This window comes from Anas acuta, chromosome 11 (genome assembly GCF_963932015.1).
Source record: "Anas acuta chromosome 11, bAnaAcu1.1, whole genome shotgun sequence".
In the NCBI taxonomy this organism is placed as follows: Eukaryota; Metazoa; Chordata; class Aves; order Anseriformes; family Anatidae; genus Anas; species Anas acuta.
In genome coordinates, this window is record NC_088989.1 from 19888995 (window position 1) to 19915887 (window position 26893).

The window sequence follows — 26893 nt, forward strand, 5'->3', positions numbered from 1 at the left end:
TGAAACCAGCTGGTAACATTAAAAATCTTGCCACAAACGGCCAAGAGCAAGTATTAGCCATCGGAGAGCAGGATTCAGCAGACAGCTGCCACGAGGGCAAGGTGTCAAGGAGCACTTCTGAGAGGGCAGCAAAGAGTATCACACACCATACACAGCAGCACTTTTCTCTCAGTACAGATTTTATTACAATTTAATTACCAGCTTCATCCCGTTACAAAAAAAATGCCATTAATTTGTATAGAATTAAAGAAAACATATGTGAGGATAAATGATTACAAAGACTGACCCTGTGAAGTGCAGCAAACTGTTTTCATTACTTTGTGTAACAGCAATGCTGATTACACAGTTAAGGCAAGTCATTTTTCTGGGCTAATGTTTGTGTATGCACAACAGCAGTGAAAAGCATCCACAACGGCAGTCGTTGACCAAATGTTTTAATGTTTTTAATTTATTACAGTATGAGAAAAAAAAAATCACAAATGAAAGAAGGAAGAAAGGTAACTTTGCCTCAGCAGCTTCCAACACTGCAGGCAACAGCTATCAAGTAGCCCTGCATGCCCTGGAGTGAATCATCACTTCATTATAGCTCTCACTTGCAGGCACACCATCCTCCACTGAAGTACTTTAAATAGCAGGCTGTCTTTAAATGGAGCTGTGCAAATTCACAGTATGATCTGTCACTTCGCTTCCCAGCCCTTCAGAAGCAGACGGCCCAGCCAGCCTGCCTCAGCCATTCAGGGGGCTGGGGCCAGCAGCCTGCTCGCTGCTCGGGGGCTGCAATACCACCTACCTCTCCTGCTGGAACCCGGGGACCCCAAGCACTACGGACAGGACAATCAGAGTTCAGCTTTACTTAAAATCAGAAAGCCCCTTCACGTGAAAAAGCAGGGAAGAATGCTGACTTTTGGCTAGGTATCAGCCTTGCAGGAGGCAGGGCCGCACAGCACAGCACATGCTGGTGCTGCTTGATATCCTGCACACTCCCACACCTCGGTGGCCACTCTTCACCTTGACCATCTTTTCCCTGAGCACTGTGTTCAGCCCTCCAGATGAGGACCGCTGACCTCATAGCTGCTTGGCGCCTTAGCCCTTGATGCTGCTAATGCAAACATTTTTCTGCTTCAACCAGAGTAGCACAAGGTGAGACAAGGTAAGTGGAAAATATGGCTGCTTTTTATTAGCTCCTCTATGACTAGTGTATGTTTATCATGGCATTGACAAGAACGGCCTCCATCCTCTGCACGCTCAGCCACCTACTGAATTGCACACAGCCAGGCCAAGTTCCCTGCACAGGCAGCTAGGCGTGCTCCTCAGCACCAGTGCATCTTCAGCCATAAATGCCAAGCTGTTCTCGACAGGGAAGCTGAAAATTTGCAGCCAGCAGGCTCGTCCAGAACCCTACCAAATTTATTTTGAAGTAAATAACACTGCCTGCCTAGAAGGACCTGACTTCCAAGCGGGTATATACGTGCTTCCTCTAGGACCCAAATACAGAATTATCACTTCATTTGTCTGCGTTTGCTGTACAGACACACTTGTGGAGAAGCATATTAAACCTTGGCATTTGTTCCTGAAAGAAAAACTTTCAGAGAAAAAGAATGTCTCCCAACAGGCTCGCCTGCAATGCTCTGTTCTGCCCCAGAGAAGTACAAAACACCCACTGAAGTTCTGCCCAACTTCTTTAAGCCTTTTTAAGGACTATGATGGTGCAGGGAAAGGGAAGGAAAGGAGCCTAGTCATTGCTTTCTCTGGAGACTGCATATTGCACAAGCCTCTGCACACGACAGCTTTATAGCTACCCTCACTTTTTAAATTAAAAACTAGCGCTGATAAAGGAACAGATTATTTTCCATTCTTTGCTGTCAGGTCCTGTCACCAACAACAATGGGATGAATCTGAGCTTGTTTTTCCTCCCTCCTCCCAGCCCTAGCCCTGGGGATAGCTTGTCCTGGAATTTTTTTCCTGAGAGGCATCTTTATCTCAAGCAACCTCAGAAAGAAATACAGCCAGAGCCTTCAGTAAGCCTTCCTACTCCCTATGGTTTCAGAGGCTCAAGAAAGCCCCTTGGTGTAATGATCTGGGAGGACCATGTGCTGCTGCACAGCTGCTGTGCTCCTGGAGCAGTTTGGACTTGGGAGGGCTCCTGGCATTGCTGGGCACCCTCGAACCAGCAAGCACAGCAGGGTCTCACCTTCAGGTTAAGCAAGGCACCGACAGCTTCTGCAGGTGTCAGTAACAGATCACAACAATTTGCAACCTGTTATTCTAAGGGTAACACGGTAAATGACCTAAGCAGAAGGAATCTGCCTAGCAGCAATGAGACCTCTGGTTTTGCTTTAAAATGAGGTGTGACTGTTGCCATTATTTCGAATAATATTTTTCATGTAAAATGGAATACGCTTCTTCTAATGAGGTTTCGAAGTTGGCTTCAAGGCAAGGATTTAAAGCCTCCTTGGAGGTCAGAAGTATTTTTTCTAGTCCCTTAAAAAGGGGTTGATATAGGATTTAATCAGGAGTGGGGAGAGTAACAAATCATTCCAAATGCTATAAATCAGAGATGGTTTGCTAGAGAAAATCCACCTGTTGTCACTTTTAACAGAAGGCAAGGCACAGTGGAAACAACAGACCTTAATAAAGCCCTTCCCAAGATGGAAGGCAGCACAGCAACAGCTCGTGGTGTAACACGGGCAGCAGAGCCTCGCGGTGTGCCCAAAGCAGAGCTGTTCGGCAACGCTATAGGAAACACTCAGCTCTGTCACTGTTCTCTCCCTAATAAGATTCCCCATGGAGATTAGATTGAGCAGACACAAGAGATGGTGGGATGGCGGCAGGGGAAAAGAAGTTGAAATAAACTGCTCTGCTGGATGTTATTTTGTTTGCCTGGTATTTGTATCATTTCAGATTTTACGCTGCACCAATCAGGCCATTAAGTGTTTATAACATCCCGTGGCCCGCTGCTGATCTTAGGGTATGTCTGTCTACACAAACCACTGCTCTGCTGAGAGCCGCACGGTTACCCCAGGGGAGCTGTTACTGACACGCCAGCTCTGCAAAGGAGTGGCTGCAGCTGTGTAAAAATATCCAGGCCAGCTCCAGAGCAGCTGCTTCAGGTGCCGGCAGCAGCAGAAACCCCGCAGCCAGGAGCTCAGCTTGGCTTACCTGTCCCCAGAGGGTCAGAAGGAATGCTTAGCCAGGTAGCTGGTGCTGACTTGCAGCATGCTTGCAGCAGTACCACAACCAGGCTGCAGCCCATTTCATTTCACCTGGGTGTTTCAGGTGAGCTACAGTCACAGCAGTGATGACCATCAGGATGCACTGTCAAGATTTTGCCTACTGCAGACTGTGGCTACTCTTACTTGAGGTTGGCTCTTGCCTCAGTCACTGCAAAGTACTAGGTTAAAACATTCCCTCACAACAGTAAAAACTGGGGGGCTTTGAGCCCTTTTTCATCACTCAGACATTTCCTGAAAATACTCCATGGGTCTTTTATTTAGAAATTTGGCCCTGTACCCACTTCCTCCTCTGGAATACACCCCTGCTACAACATCTGGTGAGTATTGTGCTGGAAAGAAATACAGTTACTACAAGATAATTTGCCCTGGAGAATATGATGGCATTTTTATAGCATAAAGTTTAAAGCTGGAAGACAATCTTTGGTCTGGATGTTTTGAGAAATCCACTTCAAATGACTTCATTTATCCAAAAGCTCAGTCACTTGAATAAGTTGCAGCAACATCACAAGTTACCATGCACTGAAGGATCCCATGTGAAATTCTATCGGCTTTCAATTTGATTTGGAAGTTGCATTCCAGTGAAAGAGGAGCCACAAAGTATCTTTCTCACCAAATACAGGGAAACAGTCACCCCAGGTTCCTCATGTACTTCAACAGGCCATGGAAGAACTACCCACTGATAATGTCACTTCTCACAACCATTTGTACTGAGCTAGGCAGGAGCTTGGTTAGGTTTCCAAAGCTAAGAAAACCCAGATGCTTCATTTGCAGCCCTGACTCCCTGAACCTCCCTCAAGAATTTTTGTTTTACTCTGTTTGTATGCTGAAAATGGGTTCTACAGGTCTTTCAGGTTTCATCTTCTAGACGAAAAACACATAAAACAACATTATGAACAATCGCAGGCTCTTCAAGTACATATACACATTTCTGGCCATTAAAAAAGTCACAATACTAAGTCCCTGCAAAATACTATGGATTACTCCAGTTTCTTGGATGTACAGTCCCCAAAACACCTCACTGGTACAGACAAAGCTAACTCTGAAAAATCTTAGTAGTTTCAAGTGCTTCAGATCAGACATTCCAGTCCCCAGAACCCTCCACGGGCTGGGCACTAGCCTGCAGGAGTTCCAGTGCATTCAAACCATGATGAACAGCTCAACATGAGCACGAACAAGGCAGGTGTGGTGAGGCACAAACGGGATTAAAAAACATGGCAAGGATTAGGCATACACAAAGGTAACTGGCACTGAAAAGCTCTGTAGGTACCAGTGCCCACCTGAGCTCAGGTAGTAAGGATAAAGGATCTAGACAAAACAGACAATCCAGAGATGGAAATCCATTTCTTAGTAAGGCTTTGAGTGTGTGGTGTGTTTTTAAGTGCTTTTCTTAAATTAATTATCATAAAACACAGTGTAGCATTCTTTAAACAGTTATGTTCCTTCATTCCAGTACAAAAAACATATATGCAAAATATGGCTTAAGACCCATGATCAGTTAGGATATAATTTTATAGCTTGTATTAAAAATACTTTTATCCAAATGATAAATATTTTAAAATAAGCATTTACAAAAATAAATGGTCCGTTCCCATAAGGAAGGACATATATAGCTGAAATTCTGAATACATCTTCAGGCAACACAATTATTGATGAAGCTAGTTAATAAAATCTTTGGTATGAGAGTATAGTACATTAATATTCATGCACCGTTGTCTTCCCTTGGCAGATACACTGTACAGATGTCTGAGTGAAGAGGCAGCTTTTCCTTAATTTCTTGATATGTCTTCCAAATACAACATACAAATATTTCTAACATGTCTTCCTATGATAATAGGAGAAAAGCCCAAGATTCTCCTGGCTCTTCCTATGACTTTCGTATCTAAAACAGAAATGAAGATGGGAGGAAAGAGAGAACATGAACACAGTTAAATTTCATTCTAGCTAGTGCGCAGCATCTAGGAAAAATAAAAATCAATACAAAAATTACTCTAGAGGAAAGCCTGTTTCCTTCAATATTGTATGCATCAACAGCCAAGACAGGATAATGATGAATGTGAGGACTGCTGTAGTCCCAGGCACACAAATAGGAGGTTACTGAGCTAGGTAAGGAGGCAGTTTTGCACCTGAGCACGGCCTTGGATATAAGGGTGGTGTGAGTGTGGAATGTCACATGCAGGTCTGGTGGTCCTGTTACACAGGGGGCATTGAGACACTGCACAGATACAAAAGAGTAACAAAAACTGGATAAAAGAGCCTTGGAAAAAAGACTTGGAGAGCTTTAGCAGCTTATTTTACAGAGTCGCTCAAGTCATCGAGGCACCAGCACCTCCACAGGGAGACAACATGAAGTGTCAATTGGTACAGAAACAAGGGATTAAGGGCTCTAATCTGAAAGGAATAATAAATTTTCAGCTGGAGCTGAAAACAACTTTGTAAGATACACACTTCTAATACTCTGGACAATTAACTGGGATCAAGGGACGTGATGGATCCTGTTTGTTTTGTTTTTTTTGACTGGTCCATGAATGATTTTCTGAAAATGCATCTGTAAAATGCTGGTGACTGAACCCAATGAAGGAAGGTGATGGCAGCTAAGGAAGCACAAGAGTTAACCTCAAAGGTCTAATGTTTCCCTGTTAATCTTAAACTCGGACTCTGTGGAAAGTCCAGCTGAGGGACTGATCTGGGAGCGAAGTGTAACAGCCCAGACATCACCCGAAACATCCAAGAGCCTGTGCTACAGATCAGGGACAGCAGCCCACAGCTCCAGAAAAAAGAAAAAAAAAAGAAAATGACAATACCCAAATATGACTGCTGTGACCAGGGTGTAAGGACCAGAAGGCACTAATCCAACATGAAGTTTGGGCTCTGATCCCCACCTACCCTGTAGAGATGGCACTTCCCGCAGCGCGTGAAGGCCAAGAGGAAGCAATCCCGCTGAGCCAGCTGCCTGCTCCTGCTGGTGCTGACTCGCTGGTTCCCTGCAGCTGACCCACTGGGACATGCCAGTGCCCTTCCTGCTAAGGGTCACCACCCTCACAGCAGCGCTGGGAGAGCAGAGGCAGGGCTGGGAAGCCGAGCAGGTACCTGCCCTGCACTGCCAGCTGCTATGGAGCAGACAGCAGGGAGAGCAAAACCCAGAGCCAGCAGCAGAGGTGATGCTGTAGCTGTTTGGGCTCAGCAATCAAGCAGAGACCCCACAGCCCTGGAACCGGTTGTGCTTCAACAGCTCCAGAAGGTGTGGGAGCCAGGAGGTTTGGGGCTGCTTTCCTGCCTCTGCCTCATGGCTGCTGGGAATCATGACCCATTGCTATAGCAACAGGAGCTCACATGGCTGCTGCCTTTAAAAAGGGCCCCTACTTGCGGCATCTTCTGTAGGCAACCTATCCATTATTTATACCTCGGCATGTCTGAAGTGCAATTTGTATCCTAACCTCATTAATGAATGATGACACCTTGACCCGCTCTATTAAGTAATCCATGTTAGATCAAGAAGCACACCGCTCTCCCCAGTCACGTGCTAAAGTAAGGCAAAAGAGAGAAAAAACACCGAGGTACATTACCTGAGTGAGAGCAATACCAAAACAATGCAAATCCTGCAGCCACACTAAAACAAGTGAGGAAAAACACTGGACCTAGAGAAAACGAAAAAGGGAACCCATTAGGGCAGAGCAGAGCAGTGGAAGTTTATCTCAGTTCCTAAATCATCAATTGCTTTTAATATGCATAACTAAGTGTATTCAAATGAAGCTAGCACATTCACAATTATGTATGTGCTGTACCTAACATACTACGAAGTACATCTATTACACCGTAATTAATTTTTACTAGTTGCTTTGACACCATTCACTGTTTGCCTCTGTTCACATAACTGTATTCTACTAAACTAAAGCGAGAGCTTCCTCAGGTGTTTTCTTAGTATGAAACTTAGCAAAAACACCTTTAAACGCTACAACAAAATGCTAACCAGATTACTGGGACCTCACCCACATAATGTAGTGTTTTACTCCATTGGGTCAAGGTACTGCCCATGGGGTAAGAGTACTGAGAAAATACAGCACATGAGATTGCAGTCCCTTACAAGCAGGGCTTTGTTTTATCCCATTTTTTGCCTTGTGCCTATCTCCTTTTTCCCTAAACAAACTGCTACTCTCCCTGAATCCTGCTGTGGAGGCAGCACGCTCAAGTTCCACTGGGTTCAATCATGCAAAGTCATCTTTTTGTAAGAAGCGTGCAGAATCAGGCCCTGTAAAAATAACTAATGCTAAAGAAGGAAAACAGAACCAATGCCAGAAGCCCGTTCAGTGCCAGCCATCAGTTCAGTTTCCTTGATTGCAACTAGTACACAGGACTTACTTTATTCCTGTAGCTGTATGTCTCATTTATTTTAATAGCATCTATGCACACATTCATATAAAATGTAGCAGGAAGGGACTGCATGTAATTATATATACAGCTATTCACAAATTATGCTTTCATAACAAAAGCAAATATTCTTGTTCCTGTTTACAATTCTGAAGTACAGAGCCACACACATACCTCAAACCTCTCACTGGAAACACTGCTTTAATGCGTCTGCCTGGAATTACATGCAGCTTAATGCTGATGTTCAATAAAACCTTTCTAATTCATACTTATCCATATACAAAAGCCTCACAAAGATTTATATCAGCTTCTTTATCATCTAATATTCTATTTATATTTATGACTTCCCTATGAATTAAACTGCTCCTATCAATTTAAGGAAAAACGTACGCTAGACTAACAAATCAGTGGGAGCCAATCACATGGACGTGGACATTAAAGAAACAGCAGCGGAGCAATGACTTGGTTGCTCTTTCAGATATAACCTCCCTAAGAGGGTCACTAGCAGCTGAACAAACTCCAGTCTCTTTCATCAGTGTGAGGAAGAAGAGAAATTATTTCATTTTCTTATTTCTGAGAACCTTGTCTGATCTTCCTATTATGCTGCAATCAGCAATAGCAGTGTGAACAAAATCCTGAACAGCAAATTGGTTAAATATTCAAAGAAGTGACACACAAATATACGTCGAACTAAACTGTGTTTCTGCCCTTTGTTTCAGTCTTCTCTTAGGAGGGAAACTGCCAAAAAAGCACATTTCATATAAGGTGCTTTTAATATCCCATAATTGAATGCAAATTTCTATATAAAACATCAACTAAAACTTAAATAATATGAGTTCATTATGAATTTCAAAAAATTCATCTTTCTTTCAGTTTCTTCAGCTCTTCAATTTCTTTCCAAAATATCTTTCTGTGAATAAAAAATATATGCCTCTCTGTAATCTGGGCATCAAAAAAAGCAAGAGGAAAAAAACACGTTTCCCTAAGGAAAATATAGTTAAGTTCATCCTTGCTTATTTTCCTGTCTTTCTTTTTAAATGATTTGCACTTAAATTGAAAGCTTTAAAAAAATCAAAAAATTTGAAAGCTATACAGAAAAATTGATGGCCTTGTGCAAAGCCACAGCAGCAGCAGCTGAATAGCCCTTCCTATTCAAGCCCTGAACAAATCATAGGAAATGAAGAGTTTAGCTAAAACAAAGCAAGTAAAATACCATTGTGAATATTGATTAAACTCTATGGTCTCTTGAATTTCCTGGCACTGTTTTCCTCAACAGCAGCTCAGTATGCTTTCCTCCATTAATTCCATTTAAACGGTGACAGTAAAGATATCATAAAACAACCAATTTGTTACATGAAATGCAAGTTACGTGATAAAATAAATTGCATCATAATCTGAAAAGCCATTCCATAAAGTGACACTGTATGCGTTTATTTACCCCTGTCATTTAGCATACATTTCTCCATGTCAGTGTCTATCTCTGTGGAATCTGTGGTTTCTAGAAATAAAAGCAATACATCACAAGTTAGTACTCAGCTCAAGCAAACACACAAACATAATCAGCACATGCTAAATTCTGCAAAATACCACATTTCAGACAAATATCATTTTTTGACAGGAAGTATTAGCCCCTCCCAAAATAAATCATTGCTATAGTTAAACCTGGATATATTTTGATCAGAAGACAGAGTTACACCGTCATTTGAATGTACTATAAATAGCTATAAATGGTTGCAGCAACACCTCTGCTCTGGTTAGGCTCTAGCCACATAAATAACATTACACATAGCCGCGCTGGCATTCAGACATGAGGGACAACTACTGACAACCACTGGCACATGAGTACTTTACGACACTCAAATTGTTTCCCAAGTGAGAAAAGCAGGAGCTAATCCTTCCCTAATGCCAGAATCTTTCATTGTGCTAAATACAAAATATTTGTGAGCCAACAACGTATGTGCTAATCTGAAAACAACCCTCTGATTTAATGTAGCACTATCCTTTCTGGTCTGTTCTTGAGTAAATCTCCATGCTTGAATATATCTGGCAGATGAAGCACTCAGAACGAACTGCTTGGCACAGATTATTTATCCAAATTCTGCTTTCAGCTAACTACTTGTACAGCTTCTTTTTGAAAGCTGTAGGTGCTTTGAGCTAACATCTGGCACAAATAATTTTTGCCTCTAGGTAGCATTTTTTTTTTTTTCAAAATCAAGTTGAAAAGGAGGTTGACCTTAGGACAAGATTGTCAAGAGTTAGCAGCTATAAAATTATTTTTCTGAAATACAAGCAAGTTGTGCTGTTGCTATTTTTTCCTTTGATTTAGAGTCATCCCATGCAGGTTTACTCCAAGTTAGCACTCTGCACACATAAGATACAGGGATAACCGCAGAACAGCTTTTGGAAGGGCTTGACGAAGAATAGTCATTTAGGCTCTCCTAAAAACATGGTCTGAAAGCATAACAGGATGGGTGAGAGGACACTAAGAAAGCAGTTGTGTAGTAAAATACCTAAGCAGCATCTTTGTTTTACTAGAACAGGCCCAGACTGATTCTTTGCCCATTTCTTGCGTATTCATGCACAGAGACGAGGTGAAGCAGAGCCTCCACCTCTGCTTTGGGCAGAGATTTGCAGCTGATTTTTTTTTTCTTTCATAAACTTCTTGGTAGACAAGAGTTGTTGTTTTTTTGTTGTTGTTGTTTGTTTGTTTTTAAAAAGGCACAAAGTCAGAGTTTGAAATTTGATGGTCAATAGGACAGAATTTGAGACAGGTCTAAGCTGATGTTCTCCTGCACAACGATTTGGTGCTACATGAGGTGTCCTGGAAAGCTGCCCTGTACACCTGCCCTCGGCCAGACAGTGAACGCTCATCTCCCACGTTACAAACATCCCTCTCGGGGGGGGGGTGACAGCACAGCACTCAAGCAGAACAGAAACATCTGAACCACTTTGCTGCAGAGCCTGAGTCACACTGGGGGAGAAAGGACTGCTGCAGAGCCTCCATGGTGCACTCTGCATCGATGGCAATCTCACGTAGCCTGCCTGTTGTGAGGGACGTCCTCTCTAGATACTCTAGTAAAGAAATCCCCGCACTCCACGGGAGAGCACAGCCAACTCTGCACTTCTGCCAAGCTATCATTTGGTTGAACTGAGCTGATCCTTTATCTTTCTAATCCGTGTCAGCTTTGAGAGAAATAAAACCATTTTCTGAGTCACATGGAAATCCTGTTTGGCTTCAATAGTTTTGTCCATGTTGTGTGCCTTCTCCACCCTCTAGTGGGAATTAGGAGACATTGCTAAACATTTCACTTGCAATATTATACTCCAGGCAAAGAAAACAAATCTTGTTCTAGCACAAATACTGAAGTTGTTTTTGTAATGAAAGAGAAGTCTTTGAAAGGTTCTCTTTGTAGAATATGTTTTTGACTATTCCTATGAGTAACATAGAAGTTGCACATGTTGGAGGTCTGAAGGATAATGCCTGTAATATTCAAAATGATTCAAGTTCACAGAAATGAGAAATTGTAGCTTATACTGAAAAAGTAGCTTTTTCTGAAGAATTAAATCATATGTGGTTTTAGCTCAATATACTGCACAGATGTTTTTCAGCCTTTCAATCCAGAATACAGACCTTTGTTTTAGTTACAGAACTCGTAAGAAGCAGCAAACACATTAATGCAAACACTCTCATCACCTTACTTCCTCCTTGGGTCAATACAAGGAAACTGCACAATCTCACCATGTAGTACTGATTTAACTCAGTTCTTTAAATTGTTCTCATCGCTCTGAGGATGGTGACATAAGATTGTACCAAGACACAGGGTATTAATGACTTACAACTGTTACTGGGAGTCCCTCTACACAATGCAATTGCAGATAAACAGCTTGGGAGAACCAAGCAGCTATTTTTGCTTTGACGCAGCCCTAGCACATGTACTTGTTATGTGCTGTCTGAACATGAGAAGGCCCTCACCCTGCATGGCTCCTTGAGAAAAGCTCTCTGAATTAACCAAGGGGCAGGGATGAGCATGTTCATGTTCTAGCTAACAGTCAAAAAGAAGTTGCTCAGAGGCCCTGTGAAAGCTTCCTCTCTGCTAGTCTGTCCAGGTGTGACAACAGCACAACGCAGTGTGAGGGGCCATCTGTTCAACATCTGCACACCTACCCACGTGAGTTTTATGGGTACTGATGAACCTGTGCACAGCTGTGCAGTTTCTAGTACCCAGCTGAATTCAGCCCATCTATAGGGCATGTAGTCAGGCCTCGGCAAACGTGTACAGATAAGGTAAGAGCCATGTTCAGAAATAGCTTGTAGAAGATAAGAGTTATTGAACGTTAACAGAGTTTAAATTCTTAAAACATCAATACACGCTTGAAATTATATTCTTAGTGACTACACTAAGACTTCTTAAGTTGCTCTTAATTACTAAAGGCTGTCTGCTGCCTTCTAGTCAGCCTGGCAGGAAAACCTGTCGCCCTTCACCTCTACCTCAGATAAAAGTGATAGATCGAAGACTATTTGATTCAAGAGCCTGTTCTCTGAAAGGGCATGGCAGCTGCAAGGTGAATAGCAGATCAAAAGCACTGCCTTAGATCTGCTGCAAGGCTGAATCAATAGGGATTCATGTTCAGCTGAGATTCTGAGGAAGGGATGGGCCCGTTCAAGGGAGTTTGGGTATAGGATTTGGAGAGTTGGGGGAGCTTTGCAGCCTTCCTGTGCAGGCAGTGTTTGTGCTGCGCAGACACAAACCTTTTCCTTCAAAAAAGGAAGGCTGAGCAAAACTAGACAATGATGTACCTTAAAAGGTAATTACAATTTTGCCTGCTTTTTTTCTGCCAGTTGCATGCCATACTCCAGAAATAAGAGAAAGAGTAGATTTACTTGTTGGTCTTTTGTTTCTTTAGACTTAGGAACTTTTGATGAAACAGTTTGAATCTAAATAGTGTTTGACCCACGTTACTAAAACTTCCTCTGGCACATAACTGTGGAGATTTTATAACTGGAATCAACTGACTGGTGAAGCATTAGTACTGTTAGCTATTAGTACTGTTAGATATTTCTTAAGGAATTCTTAAACTGCAGTCCCTTTGCACCTTCACTAACCCAAATGCAGGAACTTTCCCTCAAGCTGCTCAAGTCATTTCGGCATGCTGGAGGCCTAAACATATTTCCCATCCATTTTGAATATTGTTCTTTTCTCCAGTTCACTAGGCAGGGAAAAAAAAGAAAAATCAACATACAGCGATTCAGGCTTGATACTTTTCCTTAAAGAACTTAGCTTCTTTGCAGTGTAGTGTCAAATCTGAAGTTTGGGCTTCAGTCCTTCTGGACTATGTCCATGTATACATATAGATATTTTTGGTGGGCAGTTTTATGGACATCAATCAGGCATGCCAGATGCACAAAATGAGCCCTAAGTGACTAATATTGTAGTTCAGCATTGCAAAGGTACATGGATGAAACATGATTTAGCAGTGTTCGCTTCATCTTAAAGTAGACACAACTGGGTGATTTACAGATTGAGGGAAAGGCAAGTTTCTTAGCCACTGGGTTTTTAAGCTTAACAAATTGAAGGTTTTTTTATTCTAATACTCTGACTTGTTGTGAAGAAGAGTAAACACTGATGAAATAAAAAATCCATGAAGAGCCAATGTTACAAAGAGAGAAATTGTCCCTCATATGAGCTATATTGCTGTCTTACATGTAGCACTTAAAACGTTTCAAGCATGAGTGCTCGTATTTCTAGGTTATCAAATATTTTTTGACATCCCAAACCCACCAACAAGAAGAGCTATGCAATCAAAATCCCTTACTGCTTTTTTAAAATTCCAGTCAGATGAAATCCTTACGTTAAATATATATATATATATATATATATATATATATATATATATATATATACACACGTAAATAATCTGAACAGATCATCTGAAATGAGATTTCATAATACATGGATAAGGAAATCCACAATTCATTCAACGTACAAATCAACTTACTCAAGATTTTCCTGCTTGGCAGGTCATTATACAGCTGTTCAGCATTGATCTGTAGAGCTCTGTAGAATTCTTGACAGTGCCTGTCTCCTTTCTTTTGAAGGTGCTTTATCAGATATGAGAGCCTGGTATGGAGTGATGCCTTTGGATTCCTGAACTGTAAGAGAAAAGCACTCATCAGAAGAGAGACTACAACAGCTGGAGAACAATCTTATATCACTTCACGATATGCCAAGAAATAAAGATATTAAGCTCATGTTACATTTGATAAAACAATGGGCCAGAAAATTAGGGGAACCTAAAAAGGACATGCTTGGGACTCTTTAAGACCCTGAGCTCCATCTGGACAGCACTGCTTGTTGGAGAGCATATTGCCTCTGCATTCCTTCTTTTTTTTTTTTTTCCTGTCTCAATAAAGTGACAGCTACTTCACATTTGATGTTTCCTCTGTATTCAAACTAACGTGGTACTTGCCACTCCACAATTTGATTCTGACAGCAAATAGGAAATACCAACAAATGCCATGTTTTCAGGTTTTCCCTTAGATACCTAGCAGTGATCACCCAAAAAGGTATTTTATACTACTTATATTAGTCCCAATACTGGAGTGTTCATCATCCCAAGATTACACATCTCATTGCTTCCAGAACTGCTGCATACCCAGTGCAGCATTTATGAATTCTCATCACTCAGGCACGATGGCAAGCAGCTGCAGAAGAAAGCTCTTTTTTTCTGTACTCTAAAATGTGATGAATATTACAAGACCTTACAAAGAAAAATGAAAATGTGTACCTTACACACATCAGACTGATCTCAGCTTATTTGGAAAGTGTCCAAAGTCATTCTCAGCAAAGCATTAGATTTCATACCAGTACAGTAGATAATATTTGCAGTACATTTAGTTAGGATCAATTCATTCTCTAGGGGGATGGGAATACAATGCATCTGATATAACACTCCTTATTCTGGCAAAATTTCCACAAGGTCAAATAGATACATCAGGAATGGTAAGCTTCCTAAACACTCAGAGATGACAGAAACTTGCCTGGACCTACATGAAAGTAGCTCGTTACTATTTGCTAAGTGTAGAAATCAATCAAAAAAAAAAAATCATAAATTCCTTTTTCATTTATTTTGAAGACCTTGAGGAAATAAGACCATCTTTAATTGTGCACATGATACTGATTGTCGTAACTTGATGGCTGGATTGGCTCAGCTGATGACGTAGCGCTGTTCTCCACCACCAAATCACTATTTATCCCCATAAAGTTTGACTGAGAAAGAATTAGATCTATGCTTCCTTATTGCAGAACTACTCATGTGCCAAAACTCTGAGCCTTCTGCAGACAATGCAATCAGTAGAGGGCAAGTACAAGCTGTTACAATGAGGATCTGGGCAGCTTTTAACTGCCTTTCAGCCTACACAGGTTTAAAAGATCTTTCTCCCTAAAAACAGCTACCCACTTTTAACAGCCCAAGGAGGCCTTCCTCCATGTACAGCTACACCTCCTGAAGATGTTACTAACTCCATCCATTTCTCAGCCCCAACAATTATAGAAGACAGCAATGAGGTGAAGAAGCAACTCAGCTCACATGTTCCTGACCTAGTCTTTGAGCTGCTACCAACAGAAAACAGAGGGTATTATATTGAGAAAAATAGGGATAGAATTTTCTTAACACAGAAGTTTTCTTGGCACTTCACTGTTTGAAGATACATTTGTTAATCCCCGAAGTGCTGAAATACTACAGAAAGAACTGCTAATATAAGTGCAAATTAAGATGAGAAAGAACGCCTAGGCAGATATTGAAGAATGTGGGCTTTTTAGTGTGAAAGGCTCACTAGACAGCACTCAGAAAAACAATGCAAGATTCAGAGATATAATAAAATTCATTAAGTTACCTTTTCTGCTTCTGTATCGGTGAGAATTTGGGGGTAGACTCTATTAAGCTGAAGGATAATTTTATCAACCACTTGCTCATTCAGTCGGCTATTGCTTGTAAGAAAATACATGTCATGTTGCAGCCGCTGACAATACGACTGATCTAAGAATAAAATAACACAAAGAACAAGACACAGTAAGTAATATCACAGTAAGCAAAATCACAGTAAGCAAACTATTTTTAAGTCCTGTACATTTCACTTTCCTAACAGTGGTTAAATGCATAAAATAGAATTATTACCATCACATAAGTTTTGAAAGCCAAACTATCTATCAGGGATATGTAACACAGCCACATGCTTTCAAAGACCTGTCCATTAAAATTACACAAGCCTGACCCCCTGGCTAGTCACTGGTACTGCCCTCTCTTTCCAAAGGGAAAAGGCTCTAAATTATTTGGATGTCAAGCACTATCCGATATCTAATCATATTGAGAGCATCCATCCGGTCCTAATATTGTTAAATCACTGAACATTTTCTGCCATTTATAAATACAAAGTCAGATTACAGAGCTTAAAAATAACATCTTAAACTAACTTTTCTGTAGATGTGTTTCATAGATGTTCTCTATTACATAGCACAGTAAAAGGACTTAAATTTGGCTTCAAAGGACGTACGCAGCTGATAACAATACACAGAGCAGTGCTGGTCTTTGCCTGCTGCTTAGGACCCGATGATGACAGCGGCTGGCGGTACAGGACGGGGTGCAGGGAAGCTCGCCCAGACAGTCACAACAGGGCTGAGACAACTTGGCACCAATGTCACCCAACCTGCCAAAGGTTCAGTGCTGCCTTTTGTCTAAGAGGAGAAGCCAGCCATGTGCCCAGCATAAACTGCCCAGACTGAAACAAAACTGGAACACTGGGAGCAAATCTCTGTTAAAGGGCCATGAATTTTTTTAAAGAAGGAATCCTTGCATTCCACCTCACCCAGGAGAGGGGAGAAAGAGAATTCAAAAAGCAGTAACTTTATTATTTATTTTTTTTTACTGTGACACTGTGTGTGTACACTCGAATACTCATTCCAATAAAACACCTTTTTATATTAATACAGACCTCTGCAAATACACAAATCCACACTTGCTGTTGTTTTAGGCACCATTTCCAATTTGACAGCAATGGCTTTTGCAGGAGTTTCGCTCTTAGAGCGTAGCTTTCCCTATAGCTATTAGTGTGTATTGCCCATACTAAAATACAGACACAAGTTCAGGCAGGTTCCACAGGTTACTGCACCCTTATCAGATTTAGAAACAGAACATCTGTGACAATGTTTGAAGTATTAACATGTCTGACCTGCACAAGTGTGCTCTACCAAGTCCACTGGTCGATGTAAACTGCTAAAGTTGAGTGCATGACACCCGAGCAGCACAGGAAGAAAAAAAAAGGAAAGAAAAGGAAAAAAAGCACTGTACCTTCCCCCTGCTTAAAGCACATGCACAGGTTTTATGGTATTTTGGCTACCAGAAAACACACCATCATCACTTCTCTGTGCCCTGTGATTTAGAGAAGACAAACAGAAGAATTAAGGAGAAAGCCAGAAAACGAATGCATGATGCACTGTGCCTATGCACAGCCCTTGCTCTTTCATAGTTGTCTTTTTTTCTTTTTTTTTATTTTTTAATTACACTGTCCTTTTCCTGTTTTTGTATAATACTAACAGCATTTGCAGGAAAGAGCTCAGGAAAACCTCCCAGTGTGATCACTGTGCAGTAACAACTTCTCTGCTGCCAGTGCCACTCCTGCTCAAACAAAAATACAGCTATTGATACTGCACAGAGCGGCATTCCACAGGCAAAACAGAACTGGAGTCACATTCTTACTTTTTATTACAAACACATTATTTTCATATGTTTCTAATTCCTAGCCTTCCCACTTCTCTCTTCCAATGCAGACTTACAGTGCGCTGTTAGAAACACGGTGCACTGACATATTTGCTGAGCAAATCTGTTTTGTTGCGCTAACAAAAGGACTGAAATCAAACTTCTCCTCTTCAAATCCACTCATCTGGATGCGCAACAGGCGCAGGGAGGACTGGGACATAACACGAACAGGGCCTCAGGCACCAGGGTACCATCAAGTTGTCTGTCTGTGCCAATAGGTTTTGGGGAATGAGGTGCCATGTCACCCGCTTCCTCCCTGCCACCCAGTGAGGACAGATTCCTCCTCCTTCCTCTGCCTTAGCTACATGATCTGAAGTGTCTCTGAGCATCACAAACAACTCTGTACATTCTGCTTGCTTACAAAAACACATTTTGAACCTGGGGTTACAAGCTAGTAGAGCAATTAAACTTCAAATAACACCTTGACATTCAATAACAAATGACAACAAGTGCTAAAAGACAGGCAAAGATCTAACAAACAGGATATATACTAGTTAGTAAAATAAAAACAGCACTGAAGTATCATCTCTTCTGGTTCCCACATGCCCCGTTACTGCCTCGTCAGCACAGATTCCCATGCAGGCAGCACAAGGAAGTCTATCAGAAGCAATTACACCTGTGAAGTTAATTGTGCCCAGCTGATGATCACATTTAAGCTGAGATCATTTTCTGAGCACTCAGGTGCACTCCATGTCCTCACAGTGCTTTTCATTTACACACACTCACTGAACCATCATCAGTCTTATCAAAGGCTCTTTGCTGCCATCTGCAACCTGCACACTTGTGCACCGCAGATTACATTACATAGTGTAAGCCTCACTGAGATTTCAAGAGTGGCTCCATTTTCCTCCTGTTTAAGACAAAATGCTTGAGGAGAGAGCAAGACAACGCTCTTAGCAGACATTGCTATCTGTGCTTGCCAAGGACAAACCCTGTCTCAGGTGCCTGCAGGATGTTTTTCCAGTCCCATGGGCTGCTCCATTTCCAAGAGCTACCTCTGAAGTGGCCTGCTTCCTGCCCCACAAAGATGCTTCACCCACCTGTACCATCACCTCCAAACCACCTCACTTCAGGATGTAGGACTGGGTGCAAGGTTTAAAATGTTCTGGAGAGAGGTTATTGAGCTCAACACCAGTTCAACACCAAGAAGTAACCTCCAGCATCTCCCTTGCTTCTTCTGAAGCCCCTCAGCTCTCCTGGGACGCCGAGAAGTCTCTGCTCAGCCCACAGGAGCAATGGCAGTGTTCAAGCTCCTGGTAGACCAGGAAAGAGAATGCCCACAGAGGCCACCCACCAGTGCAGAACTGTGCTCCAGCTGTTAAATTAAATAAATAACAATAATAAATTCCACACCATCAAAACCCCACCGATGCTAGTGGCTGGGACGTGGCACCCTGCCCTGAGGTGATAAGGCTATCTGGAAAGCGCACACATGCATTCCAAACCCCACACGCTGCTCTGTGGCCCAGTGTGCCCAGGCCTGTCCCAGCCACCTCCTGTCCCCACCAGTGCCACCAGCAGACACCAGTGGCAGCGTGTCCCCAGGCCACTGGGCCCTGCCCGGGGCAGCCAGCTGGGCCCTGCTGTAGCACAGCGGCCCAGTGACCCGCCATGTTCTGCCCCAACATGGCAGTGCTCCACAGCAGTCTCACCAATGCTTGTCAGTACTGAACGCACCCTTCACTTACATTTTTAAATAAAGGAAGCCCAAAGCAGCTAGCTTCACACCTGCAGTGAAACTACCAACACATTTTCAGGCTCTATGAATCCAGGAGCTGGTGGTCTGGGACATTTCACATCCCCACCCTTTATCTCACTGCCTCAAAGAGGCAACAGCTATTGGAAAGAAAATCTTAAATCTCTATGCCAAGGTGACTGTTTTTAAGCAGAAGCCACCGCAGCATTGCAAGGACCATCTCATTATTGGCTGGTGCTTGCCCAGAAGCCTGAAGCAGCAAAACCACAGAACTTGACCATAGCTACAGTGCCATGGCATGGCCAGACATTTTAACACCCCCCAAATGGTGTTGCTAGCTGCTGGCACTGACAACACAAACGTGTCGCTATCAGGTCGCTGTCAAAAACTGCTTTGTAATTTTCATTCTGCTTAATTATTCTTTCCTTAGAAGACCCCACAGTGTTTTGTACATAAGGAACAACAAATGGGACAGAGCAAACTGGATTTTTGCTTCCACCCCCCTTGTGTACTCTCTTTCATAACCTACTTTTGCTGCCCTTTCAGATAAAAAACACGTGGCCCCATGGCCATGCCATCCTTACATTGCATTTTGGATTGCCACCTACGATTAACACTGTAAAACAAACAAACAAAACCCCGCGGCTGAATTTCAAATTTGTATGCCTGTGGTCAGTCATTCCTCACAGCAATGTGCCACTTAACTGTACTCTGTGCTCTAATCCATGCAGGGGCCCAGGGAGCCTGAACACTGCCAGCTGCCTGAAGCCAGGCAGGTAGGCATTTCCAATGAACACCTCCACCAATATTTACATAAGGACTCACGATACTGTCTCTTACACCACTATATTATGGTACTGTGTTCTGTTTGGTTTGCCATTAAAAGCCTTCTTCAATTTACCAAGCAAACAGACAAGATAAAGCAGAAAAATTTAAATGCAACAGACACAAAACCCCAATACATCTCTCCTGTTCTTCATAACAACACACATAATTTGTGAACATCAGTTCTAGAAACTTAATGGTATCTGCTAGGTAATGTAAACATGAGTTGCAACTTCCTGTAAAACTTGCTCAAACATTTTCATAAACCTCACAAAGGCAATCTGACAATTAAAACCTCAAGGCATGGGTCCAACTACTTGCATGTATCTATGCAAACTCCCTGTTAAAGCATCTCAGCAAAGAGCTGAAAAATCAACGAAATGTTAGTTTTTACTCTAATTTAGTTGTTGGCTTTCCTCTTTCAAGGGCCTAAGAAAGGCATGCTGAGGATTTCACAGGGAATCTGGCTGCAGAGAAGTGGACCCAGATTATAAATCAGACTGGTTACCAAATGTACTGGTTACCCGTGATGAGGAGGGACTAGTCTGCTCCTCTGGTCTGGAAGCGGTGATATTGAGCTGGAAGACAGCTTGCCTCTCTCCCAAGCTTCACTTACAGAAGGCCACCACTGCTACCACAAGGTAAAGTACCTTTGACAGCAACTTCAACAACTTATTTTTATATCTTTTAAAAATAGAAGATAAAGAAGTGTTAAAATGCTCTTTATACTTGAACGTGGCATTATTTTACGTGTTCCTTCAACCTTCATATGAAAAATAAGTAATTGGGCTCTTAAGTAACCAGGAGAGCTTGTCCTGCAGGTGCAGAGGCACAGTCTCACTGAGCAGAAGGCTGGGACCAGGTGTACGTGACAGATTTCTTTCAGTCATCGCGCACTGCACAGCCGGCCTGCTCTAGCATGAAATCTGGTATGGAAGTGACTCTGCCCTGAGGAATTCTTTTGCCCACATACATTACAGCCCCGCTGCTTTTGGTGGAGAAACACATATGCTTAATTTCACACACACGCCTGATCCCATTTGCTGACTCTAACCCTCAGCACAACTCACGCATCCCTCCGTAAAACCTGCAGAACGCATGCCAGCACTGCAAGGCAAGCTCCCTGCTCCAAGTGCCGGAGCGAAACCTTGAAATGGAGCTGGGAAGCAGGCGGCCTCGGTGTGGCCCCGCGGCGTGCATTGAGCACCTCCCGCGGCCCCCGGCTTGTGCAGCGCGGCCGCGCACGGCCCGCCCCTGCCCAGCAGCCGCACACATCCCGGTGACTCACGAGCTGGTTTTGGCTCGCGGAATTAAATTAAACCCGGGGGCGGCTCGGCCTCGGGATCTCAAGTTTTTAGGACCCGACAGCGCCAGGGACCGATCGCGCAGCGGCAGGTAAACAAACGCGCAGCCCAGAAGCAGAGCGGCACGGAGAGGTACAGGGCAAAAACGGGGTGCTGCCGCAGGGCGCCCAGTACGACCCAGTACAGCCCAGCATAGCCCAGCATGACCCAGCACAGCCCGGCGCGGGGCTGCGCTGCGAGCGGCGGCGCCCCCCACCCCGTGCACCGCCCGGCCGAAGCCCCAGCCCCTTCCCCAGCCCCTTCCCTTCCCTCCCGTTCCTCACCGGCCATAGCGGCCCGGCCCGGCCCTTCCTGCTGCTGCCGAGCTCGGCGGGGCCGCCCCGGGGCTGGGCAGCGCCGCCCGCCCCGGCCCGCCCCCGGGCAGCCCTGACAGCCCCGTGTGTGTGTGACAGCCGTGTGACAACCGCGTACCAGCCGTGTGACAGTCGTGTGCAAGGGCAGCCCGCGTTCCTGCGGTGCGGCCGCGAGGGGTGAGCCCAGCCCGCGGGTCCTTAGCCCCGTCCCAGGAGACCCTCGGCTCCCCTCGGCGGCAGAGCAGTGCGCAGCGAAGCGTCCTATCAGTAAGGGCGTGTTTGATTCCGAGGAAGGAAGTGCAAGGAACTCTTGTGTACTTTAAAAGCTCCCGTCAGCATAAAATTTCATAAACCTTTAATTACCCAGCAAGGTGTGGAGACAAAATGATATTCCCAGGTATAAACACTGTGGAGAAGCAAGGCTGAACCTTGTGTTTGCGAATTAGAATCATAGAACATCCCGAGTTGGAAGCGACCCATAAGGATCATCAAGTCCAACTTCTGGCACCGCACAGGTCTGCCCAAAAGTTTAGACCATGTGACTAAGTGCACAGTCCAAAAGCTTTTTAAATTCAGACAGGCTCGGTGCAGTGACTACGTCCCTGGGGAGCCTGTTCCAGTGTGCAACCACTCTCTTGGTGAAGAACTTCTTCCTGATGTCCAGCCTAAACTTCCCCTGCCTCAGTTTAACACTATTCCCAAGGGTCCTATCACTGGTGTTTACAGAGAACAGGTCACCTGCCTCTCCTCTCCCCCTCCGGAGGAAGCTGTAGACAGCAATGAGGTCCCCCCTCAGCCTCCTCTTCTCCAGGCTGAACAGGCCCAGTGCCCTCAGCCGCTCCTCATGTGTCTTCCCCTCTAGGCCCTTCACCATCTTCGTGGCCCTCCTCTGGACACTCTCCAACAGTTTAATCTCCTTTTTGTACTGTGGTGCCCAGAGCTGCACACAGTACTTGAGGTGAGGCCGCACCAGCGCAGAGTAGAGCGGGACAATCACCTCCCTCGACCAACTAGCGATGCTGTGCTTGATGCACCCCAGGACACGGTTGGCCCTCCTGGCTGCCAGGGCACACTGCCGGCTCATATTCAACTTGCTGTCAACCACAACCCCCAGATCCCTCTTTGCAGGGCTGCTCTCCAGCGTCTCATCTCCCAGTCTGTATGTATAGCCAGGGTTGCCCCGTCCCAGGTGCAGGACTTGGCACTTGCTTTTGTTAAATTTCATGTGGTTGGTGATCGCCCAGCTCTCCAATCTGTCCAGATCTCTCTGCAAGGCCTTTCCACCCTCAGCTGAGTCCACAACTCCTCCAAGTTTGGTGTCATCAGCAAATTTGCTCAGAACACCTTTTAGTCCTACATCCAAATCATTTATAAAGACATTGAAGAGGACTGGCCCTAAAATGGAGCCTTGAGGGACCCCACTAGTGATCATCCGCCAGACTCATGTGGCCCCATTTACCACAACCCTTTGAGCCCTGCCCGTCAGCCAATTGCTCACCCATCGTATGATGCTTTTGTTAAGTTGTAGGCTGGACATTTTGTCCAGTAGAATCCTATGGGAAACTGTGTCAAAAGTCTTGCTGAAGTCCAAAAAGATCACATCAGCTGGTTTCCCTTGATCGACTAGACAGGTGATCTTGTCATAAAAGGAAATCAAATTTGTTAGGCAGGACCTACCCCTCATGAACCCATGTTGGCTGGGACCAATGACAATTGTGATGAAGGAATATGTTTTTACTGTTGTTGTTTTTTTTTTTTGTTGTTGTTGTTGTTTTGTTTTGTTTCTTAACTGTGATACCTGGTATTTTTCTAACAGAAAAGTTTGTTTTCTCCTATGGTAAAGATACGGCATGATTTATAATTATGACTCACATTGAAAACACGGCACGCAGTTAACACACTGCTGCCCTGCACAGCCCTGGGCATCTTCAGGCACTGGCTTAAGAAGACACTTTTCACTAAGACAACTTGGTTCTGTTACACAGCAAGTTCCCGAGCAGCACAACACACCCTTGCACTGGAAACAAAACCTTTGCATGGGTGGCCACAGAGACAAGAACAGCTGAAGGGTTAGCCCATAAGAAGTTGTGTGTCTGTGCCATTTAAACCCTAATGGGTGAGGAAGTTATAGCAGTTAGACAGATGGTAAAACATACAGCCCTTGCTTTAGGTGATGCAGTGTCTTGGGAACAGACACCTGAACATTTAGATGGGACCCAGGAAGAATCCAGATCTTTCCTGCATTGCTCTTCCACAGCCTGCTGGTCCCTTGCTTCTTCCAGAAGTGCTTGGCTGCGTGCTCTATGGAAAGTCTGGGTTTATATACATATATATAGGTTTACATGACTCCCAGACTGACTGGAAGCTGTATTTGGTGCATGTGTCAGCAGCAGATTTTAACTTGCTGTGTGAAGTCTAAAAATGAGGCCAGTGCAGTGCATGGGCCTGCGGGTCCCAGCTGCGACCCCGGCAGGGTCAGGAGAGCTGCATTCACTCGGTGCTGGCTGCAAGCAGGGGTCGGCCTGTAACAGCGCTGGGTCCGACCCGTTGGAGACCTCTGTGGGTTCAGATCGCAGCTCCTTCAGTGAGCTTTTGGCCCAGCTCCACCAGCCAGCTTGCAGTGCTGAAGCCTGATGCCTGGCCTGCTCAGGCCCACAGCGCAGGCAGGGGCTGCGAAAGGAACCGGGGAGGACTTTCCTCACAGCCGGCTGCACGTCCCTGCAGGAGACGGCTCAGCTAAGCCTAGGCCTGGCCACGGAGGGGGAGAGGTGGAGTAAAACAGAGCCTTTGCTGGAAGTTTGCGAGTGCTGCCACTTGGCGGTGTGCGGGAGGAAGGGCCATACCCGGCACCAGCCCTGAGAAGCTGCGTGGGGATGGATACCGGGCTGTCCTAGCAGGGTCAGGCAGTCCTAAAAGTCTTCCTCCAGACCTCTGAGCTCTGCAATATTCTCGCCTTCATTCTCAGCGCCTGGCCTTACCTGCCAGGTTGGCATTTCCACCCTGGTGGAGCACTCCGGGGGCGAGGCTCCCACCCGGCGTCACATCCAACACCTGCACCCTCTGAGCCTCGTCTCTGTGGGGCTAACCCAGGACATCCCCCTGGCCAGCAACCCTGAGCTTTTGCAAGCCAGCCTGTTACAACCACCTTAATTAGCAAATGAGATACCCAAGACCCCACATTTACTCCTGAAAATGTCTCGGTCTATATCTCCATACTTCAAATTGAAGCAGCTTCCCTATCTTTAAAAAATGTAATAATATAGGAGAAAAAAAAATAATAAAAAAATAATAAAAAAAAACACCTCCTTGGAAAAGCTTTAGTATTACAAAATAATGTGACATGGTTATGGTGCCTGCCCTTGGGAAGATGAATAGACTATAAGCATCCTGAGTTTATTCAGTTCACCCTCAGAAATCCAGATTTTCTGAACAGCATGAAAACAGGTTTTTAACTTATTATTATTGCACACAGAGACCTTGATCATGCCCATATCAAAGTCATTTGTGGCAACCTGATGTAGTAATAGAAACAGGCACCTTGTGGAAAGGAAATTGTCATTTTTATAGCTCCTCTCATCATATTTTTAAGCGAATTTCATCTGTATGTTAAAATATTACAGCAATAGATGTTGCTGAGCACTGAGAAGCAGTGGCATATGGCGCGCTGAAAGTTTGCTTTTATGACTGTGTTATACAGCTGTGAGTTCACTGCAGTTTGTGCTCTTCTCAAAAATGTCCCTGGAGTCACTACCAGCGTCTGAACCACAGACCTGAAAACCTGGTAGCCTTACTGTGACACAGACTGAAACCTCTGACACAAATGATATTTAGCAGGCAGTGTTTCTGAGCGCTGTGGAATGGAAGTGCAAAGCAACCGCTCAGGAGTGCCGCAGCGTACACTGACACATTGCCTGGAGATATTTTTGTCCTGCAGGCTCAGATAATGATGCAAGCATCAAGGGTTAAATAAAGCTTCTCCTCATGCCCGTGGCACGTCTGCCTGCTGTAACCTTACCGCCACGAAGGTTGCTTCGGGAAGGCAGGTACGGGAGGCAGGCAGCGGGGCACTGGAGGGGGGACACGGCCGCGTCCCACACACACATCACCCGTGCTGGGGCCTGGCCTTGGCAGGATCCGGCCACCGAGTCCCCTCCCACAGCCAGGCCTGTGACATTCAAAGAGCACAGCCAGAAATGGAGCACAGCTTTCAGGACCAGCAGCCGGGACAAGCTGGGCATAAAGGGCTAAATGAAACCCTTGTGCCCTGTGAGGCAAATTGTGCTTTATTTTCAAAACGGTCACAGACAGAGCAGCCCTGGGCCAGGTCCTCGCTCCCTGCTGCCAGCCAAGCTGGACCGCGGGGCTGGTCTGGCTTCTCAACCTCTGGGATTTCTCTCAGGCTTTCCCCCCCCCCCCAGCCTAGCAGCCAGATGAAGCGACCTGACTGAGTTTCATTTCCCAGCTTGTACAAGGGCAGCAGATGCATTTCCTGGGTAGCTGATCTCCAACGCGATCGCTGCTTCCCCCTGCGAAACCGCCTGATTTCTTTATTTATCAAGTTACTTCATTTACTAAGCCTTTCCCTTGCCATGGCGGCGTCAGCATGCCGCGTTTCCTCATTCTATCCGTTAACTGTTAAATCACAACATGAGTCTCCACTTTCCCCCAGCTGAACAGGACCAGAGCCCTGAAGGGACGAACGAAACCCGGGTTTCAACCTAGTCTCACCCTGCGTTCGAGGAGGAGACGCGCTGGGACTGCCCGAGCCCCCCTCACTTACACGTTCTGTAGAGCATGATCCGGGCGGCGGTGGGGCCGCTCCCCCCGCTTGTGGTGGTGGTTTTCTTTTTTTCTTTTTTTTTTTCTTTTTCCTTCTGGCTCCAGACGCCAGGGCGGAAGCTCCACCACAGAGCTTCGCTCCCTGGCAGCCCAGCCTCGGGGGGGGGGGGGGGGCCCGGGGCAGGTTTCGCTTCTGGTGGCTGTGACAGCAGGGAGCCACCCACTGTGTCCTTGGGAATGTTGGCGGCGTTGGCAGGACGCAAAGGTTGCACAGACAGCGCAAAAACGGAGCACCCCTTGCTCCTGGCACACCGCAGAGGTCGGCACGTAGAATAAGCCCTCATATATCTGCTGTAACTCACGTCGGAAATACCACAGACAGTGCTGTGAGCTTGTACGTGGGGTGACAAAGAGCTTCACGTATGTGTTCAAAACCACGCGGCTTGATATCTGATCCCTTTTAAAAAAAAAAAAAAAAAAAACAAACAAACAAAAAACAAAAACAAAAACAAAAAAAAAAAAACA

At 44.7% G+C, this 26893-nt stretch overlaps 1 protein-coding gene across 11 annotated transcripts; it reads right to left on the bottom strand.

Moving 5' to 3' along the window:
* Nucleotides 1-158: 158 nt before the first annotated feature.
* CARD19 (caspase recruitment domain family member 19) lies at nucleotides 159-26691 on the bottom strand. 11 transcript variants are annotated; one of them, XM_068694665.1, is made up of 7 exons: nucleotides 26370-26682; nucleotides 16944-17024; nucleotides 15493-15635; nucleotides 13596-13749; nucleotides 9037-9096; nucleotides 6797-6868; nucleotides 159-5112 (listed from the first exon to the last, which is right to left on the bottom strand). In XM_068694665.1, exons 2-7 carry the CDS (start codon nucleotides 16963-16965, stop codon nucleotides 5000-5002), a joined length of 564 nt encoding a protein of 187 aa, XP_068550766.1. In that variant the 5' UTR covers nucleotides 16966-17024; nucleotides 26370-26682; the 3' UTR covers nucleotides 159-4999. The 11 variants fall into 11 exon arrangements, 9 of the variants coding, with proteins under 9 accessions (XP_068550766.1, XP_068550765.1, XP_068550767.1 ...); XM_068694664.1 differs by lacking the exon at nucleotides 26370-26682 and adding an exon at nucleotides 21560-21673; XM_068694666.1 differs by lacking the exon at nucleotides 26370-26682 and adding an exon at nucleotides 17927-17948.
* Between the last annotated feature and the right edge of the window lie 202 nt (nucleotides 26692-26893).

Coding starts and splice junctions, on each gene's coding strand:
- CARD19 (XM_068694665.1), bottom strand. CDS start 16,965: ATGTGCTTTAAGCAGGGGGAAG. Junction 9,097..13,595: donor GCCAAGCAGGAAAATCTTGA/GTAAGTTGATTT, acceptor TTTTATTTCTAG/AAACCACAGATTCCACAGAG. Junction 5,113..6,796: donor TTGGTATTGCTCTCACTCAG/GTAATGTACCTC, acceptor TTTCTGTTTTAG/ATACGAAAGTCATAGGAAGA.